The sequence below is a fragment of the Corvus kubaryi genome, unplaced genomic scaffold (assembly GCF_017639235.1).
Source record: "Corvus kubaryi isolate FWS band 111438036 unplaced genomic scaffold, C.kubaryi_AGA036_p1.0 133, whole genome shotgun sequence".
Classification (NCBI taxonomy): Eukaryota; Metazoa; Chordata; class Aves; order Passeriformes; family Corvidae; genus Corvus; species Corvus kubaryi.
The window spans coordinates 9890630-9905811 of record NW_024580667.1 but is presented as its reverse complement, the minus strand read 5'-3'; the positions used below and the strand labels follow the sequence as shown (position 1 = coordinate 9905811).

The window sequence follows — 15182 nt, the reverse complement described above, 5'->3', positions numbered from 1 at the left end:
GTTGGTGGTAAGAGTGAATATGGAAATACTGAAAATCAACTGGGAAACTAAGTTGTAGGGGAAAGAAAGTAAAGAGTAGAACATGAAGACAGAACAGGACACCTGGCATATGCAGATACTGTCAAAGAATGTACATGTCTTGGTTTGAAAGACAGGTGTCTGCTAAGGAAGGCCAGAGCCTTCCTTGGCATGGAAAATGTAACCCCCTTTCCCTCTGAATTATTATAGTTTTGAAATTAAGGGGCTAATTATATGAGAAATAGGAATAGCAGTTCTTTACTACTATATGTAACAAGTCAATAGTACAGAAACACTGGCTTAACTTGACAGTCAGGAAAGGACCTGACACCCTGCCGGGCAGGGTGGTGGTAGCAGTCCCATTAAGTGGTGGCTGCATCCTCTTTGAAGTGGTTCTGGTGACGTGGTGATCCTGTAGAAGGGTCTGACCCTCCTCTGCACGTCCAGTGGTGGTTATGTATCTCTTGTCCTCTGGGAACCCAGTAGGTAAGGGCTGGCTGTGGTGTTCCAAACCTCAGATTATACCCAGGCAGGAATGCTTGGTTCCTCCCCCTGGGCGGGGCATCTCACAATGGGATGATGTCATTTTATGAGTCATGCAGTGAGGCTGGATGGCCCCTTAACAGCAGATATACCCCAGAGGGAGTTATCAGGGATGTGTCATGGAAGAGATAAAGAACACTGCCCCACCTGGTTTTAACAGATGGTGATAAAATATATACTTTTGGTTACATCTTACATTGTAACCTAAGACAGTAAAGTAAAAACATATGAAGAGAGAAAAAAGAAAGAAGCAAGTGGGAAGCTTTTTGCCAAGCCAGTAGGTGGGTGAGTATGTACTGGAACCAAAGTTTGTTGTTTAAGGTTCATGCTTTTTGAGCTGTTGCGCTTCTGTCCCTTTACAATGGAGGTAAGAGATACTTGGTACACACTATATTAAGACAACATATCAAGTGCTATTTGAAGCTTTTGTATATGGATAAAACATAGCCTGTGTGTAGAAAAACAGCACCTTTTCCTCTCAAGGAAATCAGGCTATGGAAAAGGTAGGTATATTGTGGGGAATGGTAAAAGAAACGCTTGCTTATGCATGTTTTTTGTGAACGTGCACGCGCAGAGCTCTGGTCTGCAGTCATAGTTCTTCTCCCCTCCCTGGTTTAGGGTGAGAGTGGGAAGAAAGAAAGATGCCTTTGCAGGATAGCTTTTCTTTAAGGCTTTTTGTATTTTCTAAGTGACCATCTCTTATCTTTCCCTAGTAAGTTAGTCCCTGCTGTGGAATCCCTTGTTTGCTTAATTTATGTGAGAGGTTAGATGGAGTAGCTGTCCTGGTAAAATGAGCTGGAGTCAGTTATCTCCAAGGTCCTCCAATCCCATGTTTCTTTACCTTGCATAATTTTGTTAAGGAGTTAGATATACCAAGGTGTAGATACTGAAAAAGCCGATGGGTGAACTTTAATTTTAGTAGTAGCTCATAGTTACTAGTGTGTAATTAATTAATGATATCTGATCAGTCTTTAAAATGTGTATGCAAATACACAGTATATAGTGTAACTTGTTTTAAAACTAAAGATCAATGCATTTAGAGATGGAAGTTAAATTTGTCCATAGTTAAATTGTTGCATTTGTTTTTAATGTTGGCGCATTTGCAGATCAAAAGTGAAGTGAACAAGCTGTACAAATTGCTGGAAATCGATATTGATGGAATTTTTAAGTCCTTGCTGTTGTTAAAGAAGAAGAAATACGCTGCTCTGACTGTGGAACCAACAGGAGATGGGAAATACGTAACTAAACAAGAACTGAAAGGATTGGATATAGTCCGGAGAGACTGGTGTGATCTTGCAAAACAGACTGGAAAGTAAGTTTCTGTGTGGCATTGTCTACTTTGCTCTGTTTTAAACAGTACATGATTCATAAATGTTTGATACCGTGTGGTTGTTTTCTGAAGAGCACAGATTGGTAACTAACATCAGTGTTAGGACTTAGTTGATTTTTTGTAGGAGATGGTAAATGTTACCTTCTGGCATTGGTAACAGGATATACCTGGGCAAGTCCAAATGTCTCCTAATTTCACTATCTGGTTTTGCATCTGCTGTGGAAGCTGTGCTTTTGAGTTGTCACAGTGTTGTAAATGCCATTTAGTAAACCAGAGCTGAAATCTTGTGAAGATGGTAGATGCTGTCAGCATTTGGAGTCATAAGTTCTTGGTCAGATTTTTTTTTTTCCAAGATGAGTCAGGTAGCTGGTGGTCAGCACTTTCAGCACCCTCTAAAAAAATCTGAAAGTGCACTGGATGCAGCCTGAGGATGTGATCCCTTTCCCCAAGACTGCTTCTCTTTCCTTTTGCAATGATACTATGCCATCCTCCTTTGATACTATGATGGATACTGGATTGACTGTTTATTAATTGTCATTGCACAGGGCATTTTAATGCTTTAATTCAGTAGAAGTAATACATTTAGCACCATAGAAAGAAAATTAGAGAGAGTGGAGAGGTGGTCATCTGGGTGCTGACTCATATTGTGTACTGCCTCTTGAAAACTTAAACAGCTCATGGTCCAAATGTATCCAAAAATGAATACTTGTCGCATCTGTGAAAATACACCACACACTTGCTTACTGTTCTTAAGACTTGCATTTTCTAAGAAAAGATGCATCATAATAGAAGCAAATTTTTCCAAGTTAGGAATGTATTAGTAATTAAAGCTATACAAATGTTGGAGAGTGTTCTTTAGTGACTAACTCTTCTGCAGCTGGCACATCTTCCAACCACATTTTGCAGCAATAGGCAAGACTTCGCTTACTTGGTATGTTCTCTTCTCCCCCATCTTAAGATACCTGCTATGGAATAATAAATGGAAAAATGATATGGCAGCAGAAAATAGAAAGTTGCACTCAACCATTCCAAATCACTATTTATCATTAGAACTATTAGCAATAATTGGCTTTTAGTAAAATAAGCAAATAAATAAAACCCAACATAAAATATACTGGCAATTTTCTATAAATTTTTCATCAGACTTCATCCTCAGGCTCTTTAATGTCTAGAGAAAACCTGGGGCAAGAGCAGATTTGTGTCTATTGTGATGGTTTTGCTTCGCATGTGTCAAGCTTTTCTTATTTTTTGTACTGTTTTTGCAGCTATGCAATTGGTCAGATTCTTTCTGATCAGCCCCGAGATATAATAGTGGAAAATATTCAAAGGCGACTTATAGAAATTGGAGAAAATGTGGTCAGTGGTCAGATCCCAGCTAATCAGTTTGAAATAAACAAGGTAAATGATCTTGCAGCTCTTTTCTGTCTCAGAAAAACTTTACTGTTCCGAGTATATTGACTGCTGACAAAAATATTGTTATGTAGGGGGGTGTTTCACCAATGAATTGGGTATTACATGCCCTCTTATGCTTCTAATAGAAGAGATTCATCAAATGTCCATCCAAAGTCTCTTTCTTTCACCATCTGGACATCTGTCTGCTCTGTAAGACTGTGTTAATCAGTTAAGAAATGTGTTCAGGTTGTCATATGAATGTAGAGAAACCACTGAATTTTATGGTTGACTTAAAAAAAGAATGTTCTGATGCAGATACTCTAAGAGCACTTAGTGTCCCAGTAAAAGATAAATATAGCAAAATGTTCACTTTAAATTCCTAAAGTTCCTCTGTTTTAATACTTCAGAAAAAAATGTATTTAACCATTAAGTCAAGTGTAGAAGTTGTTTCTAAGAATTGGGATGACAGTAAATATTTAAATGTAGCATTTTATTTTATTTAAAGGAAAAACTCATTGTGGAATCTCAGTAGTATGAGATACATGGAAATACTTAAATTCAGTTGTATCCTCTTGCTTAAGAGCTTGTTAAGTACACTTAGCTACATGATATACAGATTTACTGTATGACCTTAGCAGGACCAGGAGTAACAGGGTAATCTCTGGCTCTGTTTTTGTATTTTGCGTAATATTGTCATCTTCAGTTTAGTTTAATTTTCAAACAATTGGCATTATGATCATAACTGTTTTGAACTCTAATGCATTTTTCAGATGGTATTGTCAAAACATTCTTTTGTTTTGTTAATAATACTTTAAAAGTTTGGAGGAATGGTACCTAGGGCTTAACATATGGCAAATACATTTGTTACAGTTTTTTCATCTTTGTGTTTCAGATGTACTTGTGAATAGTAGAAGGATAAAGATAGCTACTATGTAATCTTGTCTTTTAAAGTTCTGAGCTGTCCATCACTGAAGTAACAGATTTTTCTCACAGGTATGTTTCTGTTTTCTCCTTTGATATTTTAGGCATTGACCAAAGATCCCCAGGATTATCCTGACAAAAAAACCTTGCCACATGTGCATGTTGCCATGTGGATAAACTCTCATGGAGGCCGAAAGGTGAAGGCAGGAGACACAGTGTCATATATCATTTGTCAGGTAAAAATGTCTTTCTTTATAGCTAAATACTAGGTACTGTTTTGAGATGTGGCAAAGAAAACCAGCTCAGCTCCTGGGAAAATATGTTCTGGCATTTCTTTTTGGTGAGGTAGTCTTAAAATAGTTGGTTTTCTGTACTAAATTTAGTTTCATAGAGCCATTGTGATCAGCTCAGCAACTATTTCCATATAGTGGCTGGTAAAATTTCACTGAATTCCTGCATGTTTGGAGCTAGAACTTACTTCAAAGAAAATACCTAGTCTTCCTTTTAGGCAGAAGAAAATTCTGGTGGTAAGAACCTGTCATTGGTGGACAGCTGATTGTTGTTGTTGGTTAAACAGTGTCATTGTTATTTCCAGTTTCAACCTGTGTCGTTGGATCTGGCATTACCTCTTATGTATAGACTGGGAAATTTGAGCCCCTTTCTGGTTTCAGGTGTTTATCCTATAAATGCTTATCATTATTTCACAAATATATACTCCACTTTGGTTCTGCTAATTAAAAAAAAAAGTGTAGGTTGAGTTAGATGGACCAAGGGACCTCTTAGGCCAAGCTGATGAACTTGACAATGTGACTATTTCAGCTCCTTCATTATTTTAAAACTGAAAGATACTGTATTTGACTTAATTGAGAGTTCTTAGCCTGGCATCCCAAAGCTGCCAAGACTTTTGAGAGCTGGGCCACGGGTGCGGCTGAGCAGTGGCACAATACAAGAGAAGAATATACTTGTTGAAAGAAGGGAGCTGAAGGAGTTGCATTGTAATTATTTTTGCAAAGCAGCTGGATGAGCTGAATAGTCCTAAATTAATTTTGTTCTGAATACTAAGTTGTCTGAAAGGAGTAGGAGGGACCAATGGCTTCCAGTCTGTCTTTATTAGTGATGGGTTTTCAGTCCATGGTTGCTGACCCTATTGAAACCAGTAGCTTGTCTTAAATGAAAAAATGAAGGTGTCGTGTATTAATGCATTAGTTTTATTTTGCTGGGAAAAAAAAAAACAAAACAAAAAAAGAGACTGTACTTAGAAAAAACAAAACCCCAGAACTGTTGTGGTACTTCCCCCCACCATGCCCCATCCCTCTAAGTGTTTATGTCTATTACGGAATCTTGCTAAAATACTGCTTTAAGTTTTGCTCTAAGATTTTTGGCACACATTAAAAATGAAATTTCCTAGTGCAGTTGAGGACTGGGAATATGATTCTACAGATTTAAATGAGTTACATTTTCCAAAAGAGTACTCGCATCTTAGATTTGATACTTAATTCCTCCATGTATATTGTTTTCAATTTAGTTATTGTCTTCCCAAATTAAATTATTTTCTCCTTATCTTCCTCTCTCAAGTTGGAGAAGAATGTAATGTATATTTTAACCTCTAAATGGTGTTTCTCTCTTGGCTTGGGACGTCACCATACATTTCTTTAGGTATTTCTTAATATTTGAGAATTTCTTCTTTCAAATCAACACTGCTGCCTCTGTTGTTTATTCATATGCCAATGAGCGATGGTCCATTCTCTGACCATTCGTTCTATTTGTTTCTTTATAGAATTAAAGAATATAAATTTCCTAGCAAAACAGATATAGTTTTGATATCCATGACTTAGAATTTGCTTGTTGTGCAAAATGATAATGCTGGTTTAGTACAAAGTGAATCCAAAATGCATGCCCTCTGTGTATTTTTAACTGGGCTGATAGTTACAATGTGTTTTCATTGTGCATTTCAGAATTGACAGATGGGACTGTTTACTCTGTCTACTTGTACTGATTTGCACGTGTAGGCTGCAATAATACAAGCTGGTTTTGCATTCTTGAACTTGCTAGTTGATGCCAGCATCAGCAATGCAGTTTTTTTACTACTGCTGGATTTGTATTGGATGCATAATAAATCAACCAAAAAGAGTGTGTAACAATTTTGCATTAAAATAATGCATAATATTTGAAACATCATCCTTTGTATAGACTTTTTTCACACTTTGTTTTGTATGTGTCTCCTGTCTTAGGATGGATCAGATCTCAGTGCCAACCAGAGAGCATATGCTCCGGAACAGTTAAAAAAGCAAGAAAATCTTAAAATTGATACTCAGTACTACCTGTCACAGCAAATACATCCAGTAGTTGCTAGAATATGTGAGCCCATAGAGGGAATTGATTCTGTTCTTATTGCAACGTGGTTAGGTAAGTATTCTAAATTCAATTTATTTAAAGAATTGCCAGATCCAAATGAGAGGTATTAATGTATGTTTCTCAGCAGAAATGCTTCCCCAAATCAGTCTTTTTACATTGAGCAATAGCTTGTGTTACACAGCCTGTAGAAAGCAGTGTGGACTCTTAAGTATATTTATGACTCCTGCAGAATAGTGTTTTTTCAGAAGGTGATCACTAACATAAATTTAATCTTACAATCCTTGTTCAGGGTTGCAGAAACCTGCTTTTCAGAAATGACAGTACTATTGCATGTCTTTGAGATTTGCTTAAGTTACTAAAGGGGGTCTGGGGTGTGTATGCAGAATTAACATTTTTCCAAAGAGAAATGCTGGCATCTCTGGCATCTTCCCAGGAAAAAACCAGTCATAATTATAATGAAAGAATACAAGTTTTTACGAGGATGTAAGTTAAGACTTGATTGCTAGAACTGACCTAGTGGATAATAGAAACATGAAATCTTAATAACAGTTTTAACTGCTTCATATGAAGGAGTTAAGTCATCCCAAAACCAAGAAGTGCTGTCAAAAAAGAAACCAAACTAATGTTAGTGATAAACAGAGTCAACAGTTTTAATTCAAATGAGCAACGGGGAATTGCTCTTGTTAGAGTAGTTTTTCCTTTTAAAAGGATGTCTAATAATTAGAATTAGCGATTTTTCTGCCCTACTGTGATTGCCTCTTTCTTTTCTATTCCCTAGGCTTCTTACCTAAAAAAACTGAAAGGTTGAAAACTTGTTAACAGTTCTATTGGGTCTCTTCTTGAAAATGCTATGCTCTGTGTGTGTATTCCTTTTAGTGTTGTTTCCTCCCCAGAAGTGATTAACCCACAGACTTGACTGATCTATTTGATAAACAGAAATTTTGTGATTTGTATCCCACACGTAGTTTGTTATTTTTAAAACTGTTACTCAAGGACATGAGAAAGTTGTTAATTTTGCTGGCTACAAAGTTCTTGACAAGACTGCCTTTTCTCTAGGAGAACTTCTTGGGGAGTTGCGCTGTGTCAGTTTAATAGTCTGTTTATGCTATGCCCGTGCCTACAGGAAGTTCAGACCTGCAGAAATTATTTTATTCAGAATACTGGAATGCGCAAGGGAAGAGCTGGTCGTCAGCATTTTGTGTTTAGGTAAAGGCCAAGATCCAGGATTTGGCCACTTAAAGTCACCTGGTAGCAGGTTGCCTCAGGACTCTTTACCTGTGTATCTGCATCTTGGTAGCTCCCTTAGGAACAGCTGATCAGCTTCCAGATTGTACTTAAAACGTGTGCAAGAAAGGTCCTGCCTTCTTGTTTCTCAGGAAGGGTGATGATAGCCATGAAGGATCTTAATCTCCCAAGGCAATCCTTGTAACATGCAGTGTTTTTCATTTCTATTTCTGAGTTGTTGAGAAGGGGTTGAAGACAGAAATTCTGCTTTTTCTGAGTCAGCAAAGGTGTTTCTTGGAGGCATTTGATGTTGCCATGTGTCCTCAGCAGCTCTCATGCTTTGAGGAGGTGTCAGCCCTGCTCCACACATGCAGGGTGACCATACAAATCATCCTGTTTATTATGTGGCAGGGCCTTGGTATCCAACTTTCCCTTGATGTCAGAGTCGACTGTGTGGTATGCCTGGCTGAAAAGGTCAAGCATACTTGGTTAGGTTGAAGGGGTTTAAAATAGGCAGCAAACTTGTACTTCATTTAGGTGAAAGACAGGAAGGATTTCTGAAGCTAGTTTATTTGGCAAAGACTGTTAGTCTTGTAGAGTTAAGCTCAAATTCAGAGCTCTTATTCACAACAGGTTAGATTTTCAGAAGAGACTGGCTCCCTTCAGACACCTAAATTAGCTACCCAGATCTTAAGAGCTCTGTGCTGCTTGATAGCACCTACTGTTTGCAAAAGCCTGTGCTGCTTTTTGCACTGTAGTACGTTCCAGATGAAAATTTCTTCTATGGTCTATAATAGCATCATGCAGCTGAGCGTTTTTTAATAGTCCACAATTGTCAGTCTGAAAACCTGTATGTATCTATTACAATCTTAGATTTGAAGTGTGTTCAGTTTGACCTTGCTGTACAGTCAAAATTTTATCACCTTCCCTAGCTTTGTTTTCTTTGGAAAGCTTAAATTGAGCTTGAGGGTAAAGGCAGGTCTTTTTCAAGACTTCTGATCTGCTTAGGTTTTCATATATAGCACTTGATCAGAGTTGTACATAAGTTATTGCAAGCTGAAGTTATCTTACAGGGTTTTTTAATGGTACTGGAGGCATGGTCAAGTGGTTTTCTTTCGAGAAATCAGAAATCCTTTGCAAGATACAAAGGAGTACAAAATACTTGAGTCCAGCTTGCTAAAACAAGCAAGTATGGAAGCTGTTTACTGTTCTGGGATGCTAAGTTGGGCTTTTTACTTAGTATTTTCATCGTGATATACATCCAAATGCCCATTGTTTTTCCCATCTTGTTGCAAAAAGGTGCATTTTCTGGTTCTGGACGATATATAAGTAGCATATATGTGGACCAAAACTTTCTTGCATTTTCACTGTTTGTGTCTTCCTCCACTGATCAGATTTATTGTGTTACATAGAATATGTGTCTGTGTAGGGAGAGTGGTTGTAGGAAAAAGATCTTGGCTGTATGTTTAACAGAATCTATAATCAGGCTCGTTTATAAGGTGAATGTTTTATGTCACCCTGCTAGTCTGAGTAGATAAAATTGAGCTCTGCTTGGGGAGCTTGGCTCACATCAAAGTGATGAAAAGTTCTTTGTTCTGTCTGTGCTCAGAGCAAGTAATTTTAAACTATTTTAGACACAGAAGAATGGGAGCAAATAATGCAACTTAAAAATTGCACAGAACCCCTTAAATATCATATTTATTCACTACGGAATCAAGTTGAAAACTGCCTTTTGTTTTGGGGCTTAGTAGGAGGTCTGCCTAGCCTTTGAGTGATGGAAGTTTATCATTCTTAAAAAGGAGAACCTCATGGGCATACTCTTGCACTCACTCTCTTTGTCGTGAAGTTTCTGAGGAAAAGCAGTGACAAGGTGAGGATTGTCTCAGTTTGTAAAACTGAATAAAGTGTGCAGTCTGATCAGTTATATCATTTAATAAATCTGATCTTCCTAAATCTTGGAGACCTTACTTCATCCTTAAGATACCTAGCTTTTAAACTGGAAGAACTGTATGGCAGAGCAATTATCTTACTGTATTTCAAATAAGGGGTTTTTATTAATACGTAAGTACTGCTTCTTGTCTCAAAGAAAAGTCACATCTTATTTGTGTGTTGTCAGAAATACGCAGACATTATGAAAGCAGAGTCATTTAACCGTGGGATTTTTGTAGCTGTTACTGTGTAATATTATTTGCTTCATGATGGAAGTTGATGACTGCTGTCCTAGACAGTGTCATGATGTTCTGAAAGAGGTATGTGCTGCTGCCTTACAGAGGAATGTGCACATCGGTGCTCTGCAGGTTGCTTGGCATTTGGGCATTTCTTAGGAAGGCTGCCTGATTTTAGGGAGTCACTACTGGGTCCTGATGAGGCTTGTCATTAAGAGTACTTACCAGTACTGCTCCTTGCTTTGATGCAGTGTCTATGTGTTAGCTACTTCTTGTAAGGAAACACATCAGCACCGAATATATTGTCTTTTTATATTGTCCTTTATTATTATTATTATTAGATAATCGTTTAATAGGTGTTTTTAATACAGTGTTCAGCAGCTGGTCAGTCTCCAGACAGAAACCAGGATAGATGCTCTCCTTGTGGCACACAGAACTTACCTCAGGTTCTGACTTTTTTGTTGTTTTCCTCACATTAGAGAGTGAAGTGAAAGGGCAGTGATGAAAACTAAGACTGAAGTCATGACGAAATTTCATGACGATACGATGACGAGCCCTAGAGCGTGTGAACTTTGCTGTTTGTGGTCTGGCTGGGTGTTTTTGAGATGCTCCAGACCTGCTCAGAAACTGAGAATTGCTAAAGCGCGTTGGGCGCTCTGAATGAATAAAAGAAACAGCAAAAATATGAATGAATAAAAGAAACAGCGCTCAGATGAATGCATAAAAGCGGCAGTACCGATGTGAATGAACAACCGAGCAGCCCGGCCGGGCGGGCGGCCCCGGCCCCGCGGGCCCCGCTGCAGTGCGCGGCGCCGGCCGCGGGGTGGCAGCACCGGCTGCCGATTCCCGGCCCGTGCGCCGGGTCCCTGGGGAAAGGTGCGGGCGGAACCGCCGCGGCCCCGCGCACCTGCGGCTGGAATGCGGCATCCCGGGAGCTGCCCCGGGCCCCGCACGGCTGCCCGGCGCTCCCGCGGCGCCCCGGTGCCCGCCGCAGGGCGGGGGAAGGACGCGCACCAGTGATCCGCAGAAATGCTGCTTTTAAAATACTGCATTTGGTAAAAATCTCTGACCGTTTTTTCAGGTTCTTGAGTGAGCTGCTTTGCTTGCCAGTTAGTAAGTGTTTTAATTATTAAATAATTCAGGAACAAGTCCCAGAACTTAGTTGTATCGATTACTTTGGTCACACTGCTTTCATCAGCACGTTTGTAATGTTGCGGTGCTTTGTCCTGCGTCCAGCCTCGTAGTTTTGGTGAGGTGGGAAAGCTTACCTGCAGTGCAGGTAATTTAACGATAACCCTGAAGACTTCTTGCTGCCAGAGTAAGTCAAAGTCCCTTTGATTTTTATTTTTTCTTGATGTAATAGGGGCAAAAAAAAAAAAGAGTTCAAAGTTCACAGATTAGTCTCATCCTAGTCATTTAAAAATTACCAAAACCAGATATTATTTTTTTTCAACTGCCCAATCAGATAGCCCCTGTTTTGTGTACCAAGTAAAATAGTGTGGCCAGTGTGACCTGGTCTGAGAAGATACCAGTTAGTGTGCTGAAATGGATTAATTGAGCCAACTAACTATTCCTGTAAGGAGATAATATATAAAATAGGTCCCAATTCCACAAGATAATTAAGGTAGGCATGTTCTTTAAAAGCCTGATTTGTACTCCCTTTTATTTCACTGTGGCAGTTTGCACACCAAAAGTTAGGTGTATGCTTAATTCAGCACAATATTTTTTCTGTTGTTTTTCCAGCCAAAACAGCTAAGTTCAGAGATAGGTGTGATTTAAATTCACACAATGATTTTTTATTTTTCTGTTAAACTAGTATGAAATGACCAATATTTACTGTCACTGTTTTTGACTCAGTGTTGGAACACTGTGGTTGTCTGAAGACCAGCATTTGTCTCCTTTTATCTTTTTTAGTGAGCTACTTTGCTCCATATTTGCCTTTTGGGAAACAACCAAAGATAAGTTTCTAGCCGAACTGTAGTGGTATCTATCAGAAAGTTGCAATGATGTTTTTGCATTCCACTTCTGAACTCAAAGTAAACTGAGAAATTTTGTTTTCACCATTACTGCCTTAGATTCAACCTACTGCTTGCTTTATTTTTTTAAAAAATCTGAATACTGAACTTTCTAAACCTTTTATCTACTACCTGCGTGCTGCAGAACATACTCCCTGTTTTCTAAAACAGCAAATATATTACCAGCCCTTTTATTAAAAAAAAAAAAAACAAACCAAAAAAACCCCCCAAAACAAACCAGAAACAAACCCTTACAGCCTTTTTTGGGGGATACCATATGTATTAAGCTGTAAAATATGCTATTAGCAGTGTATTTTGCTTTGTATGCTCTTTCTTTTAATGAATAGTGGAGAACTATATTTAAAGTTTAGGAACCTCCTGGAGGTGAAGTGTTACCTTTATGCGTTGTCATTTTTTTCTTTTGACAAAATTGGGAAGATTGAATAAATTTTAGTGGAACCCATATTCTATCAAGAACTAAATAAACTTACTTGGCAATGGAATTTTTCCTTGTCCTTGAATTTGTTTTAAGACTGCAACATAAAAATTCAGAATAGTGGTATTAAAGTGAGACATACCAATTCTTTTATGTAAGGACAATCTATATTTGCCTGTATAACACAACTGTTTTGTAAGTGCAATAGTATTTGTATCATTTACCTGAATATTGTTCCCAAGCGTTGTCTTTAAGTGTAACGGTAGTTATAATAAGGTGAAGCTTCACTTTCTATTTGTGGTCTTTGTTACATTTCTTATAGGAATTACTACATTTTTGGAACTGAAATTTATACAGGATATAGATTAATACATGGTAATGTGGTACTTGGCCTAATGTCTGTTAAAAATATTTTTTGAAGTGCTTCTCTGATCTTTTTGTTTTACTGGTAAAGTGAGCCACACTTTTCTGAAGGTTTTCTCCTACATGCTCATTCGATTAAGTTTTTTTCCCCAACATGTGTTTTTTCTAAAGTTAACAAAAAAACCCTGTAAATGAGATGCATGGACTTTTAAAATGTTGCACATGACAAAGGATGACAAAACTTGAGGATTTTTATTAAGTTTACTTTGGCAGTCTTATTCCCAGAACAGTGAACTTCATGCTTGCTTGCTTATTTACTTATTTGTAGTTGAATCAGTATTTCTGGGATCTCTTTTGTGTATTTATTTGTTTAAAATCTTGAGTTCTGGCAATCAAAAATAAAGCACTTTGTCTCCAGCGCTGTGGTTTTAAATGCTGCTGCTGAATTTTAACCACTGCATTAGATTGAAACCTCCATGCTGTTAACCACTGAGCCAAAATGAAATCGACCACTGCATTGAAATCAGAGTTGGCAGTTGTGTACGGACTTGAAGGAGTTGGTAATAGCAGTGCACCCGCGTTTCTTTAATGGGGTTTTTATTCTCTGTTTTTGGTTTTAATGGTGCCATTTTGATTTAAAGACTGTTTCTTAAGAACGATGCACATTTTTATTGAAATATTTTCTATGTAACTTAAGAAGAAAATAACAATAAAGCTATCCGTTAGGAGTGGTTTTCTCAGAAACAAAATGTTCTCTTGCATACTCCCATGATAATGCAGTGTGCTTGTTTTATTTATAAAGCAATCTTGCGTAAGAAGATAAGTAAGATGATTTCTTCATGTCTCATGAACCTTTATTCATGGTTAAAAATTGTAGAATGTTTTTATGTTTTATAGAGGAAGTTTTGCTAAGGAGAGATTTTCAGCTTCTGAATTTACATTTTGTAACTTTCTTTTGAATCTGCTTCACCAAGCATATGAAAAATAAGCCTGCTTGCATGGTTGACCTCTTAGTCTTTTGAAATTTTTGTTTCTTATTAATAGGACTGGATCCCTCCCAATTCAGAGTCCATCACCGTTACCATAAAGATGAGGAGAATGATGCCTTGGTTGGTGGCCCAGCTCAGCTCACTGATGAGGAGAAATATAAGGATTGTGAAAGATTCAAGTTTTGCTGCCTCAAATGCGGAACAGAAAATATTTATGACAATGTCTTTGATGGTTCGGTTAGTTGGATTTTTGTTTGTTTCATTTCTGTTCATTGGTGAGGGAGAAAAATGCTTGTAGGGAGAACAGCTTTTCAGATAGGATTCATATGATGTTGGAGAAGATACCATATTGTTTCAGTCCTGCTATTTATAGCTTTGGAGCAGATAATTGCTGATAGGATGGTGCTGAAATATTTTTCCCATTTTTACATTTCAGCTGCGTCGTCTCACAGAACTGTGAGATTATCTGGCTTCATTAATCTGTTTGCCCACAGTCGTGAGTGATTGTTGCTGTAACTTTTTAAAGGAATCCTTATCTTAACACCTTAGTAACTTGTAGTTCTCTATTTAATAAATTTTTTGTATAGCAATGACATAGTTTCTTATCCTAAATCATACTAATTGGAACAAAGTGCTTTTTAAACTTGTGTTTATCTTGCTACATCCCACCTCCCTACTTGACAGTAAGGTTTTTCTATGTTATCTTCCCTTCTGTCTCTGTGAATTGAATAAAAAGTCATAGGGATACATTCTTGTTGAGAAGTTCTGCCAAAAAATGTATCTCTGACCTTGGATCACAACTTGAAATAGGGCCAAGTATTTAACTCTACAGCATGTTATGTATGTATTAGTCATCGGGAAATTAGCGAGCTTCAGAGTAGTGAAAACCTTGAAACTGAAAGCAAATAAATCTTTTATCTAAATTAAAAGTAATTATTTTAAGTTAATTTGGACAAACAGCAGATGTTTTGCATTTTTTGAATCAAAATAAAGCAGTCTTTGGAAGCAAGTAAGAGGAAAAGACACACAAATCGAGTGATACTTTGTGAATCCTTGACTTTTGTTCCTTGCAGCTGTAAATAAGACAGTTAATTGCATGTAGACTTGACAAGTTGCAGATGGGCTAACTGGAGAGGAGTGGATGTCAAACTCCTTAAAAAAATATATATCCCTACCACCAAACAACAGAAGAAATCCTGAAACCAAGCCAAAAATCTCCTCTATTTCACCTGGAATTAATTAGTGTTGTGAGTGGGGGGTTAGCCAAGATGGCTCACAGCAGCTAAGTCTTACCTTGAAAGAAAGGTTTTCTGAAAGCTGTATGACTGTCTAGCCTACCAGACTGTTGCTGTATTAAGGAGAATTCCACTAACTTAATTTCAGCTGTTCACACAACACTTCCAGGTTCTGAAATTTTAATGTCAGGTGTTC

At 37.8% G+C, this 15182-nt stretch overlaps 1 protein-coding gene across 5 annotated transcripts in view; it reads left to right on the top strand.

Annotated features, from left to right (window-relative positions):
• POLA1 (DNA polymerase alpha 1, catalytic subunit) overlaps positions 1–15182 on the top strand; it is a 188086-nt gene that overhangs the window by 70846 nt on the left and 102058 nt on the right. For all 5 annotated transcript variants that reach the window (XM_042035842.1, XM_042035871.1, XM_042035861.1 and 2 more), the window contains 5 exons: positions 1668–1873; positions 3157–3289; positions 4309–4440; positions 6436–6610; positions 13807–13988. In XM_042035842.1, coding sequence (XP_041891776.1) covers positions 1668–1873; positions 3157–3289; positions 4309–4440; positions 6436–6610; positions 13807–13988 — 828 coding nt within the window. The remainder of the gene's footprint in view (positions 1–1667; positions 1874–3156; positions 3290–4308; positions 4441–6435; positions 6611–13806; positions 13989–15182) is intronic.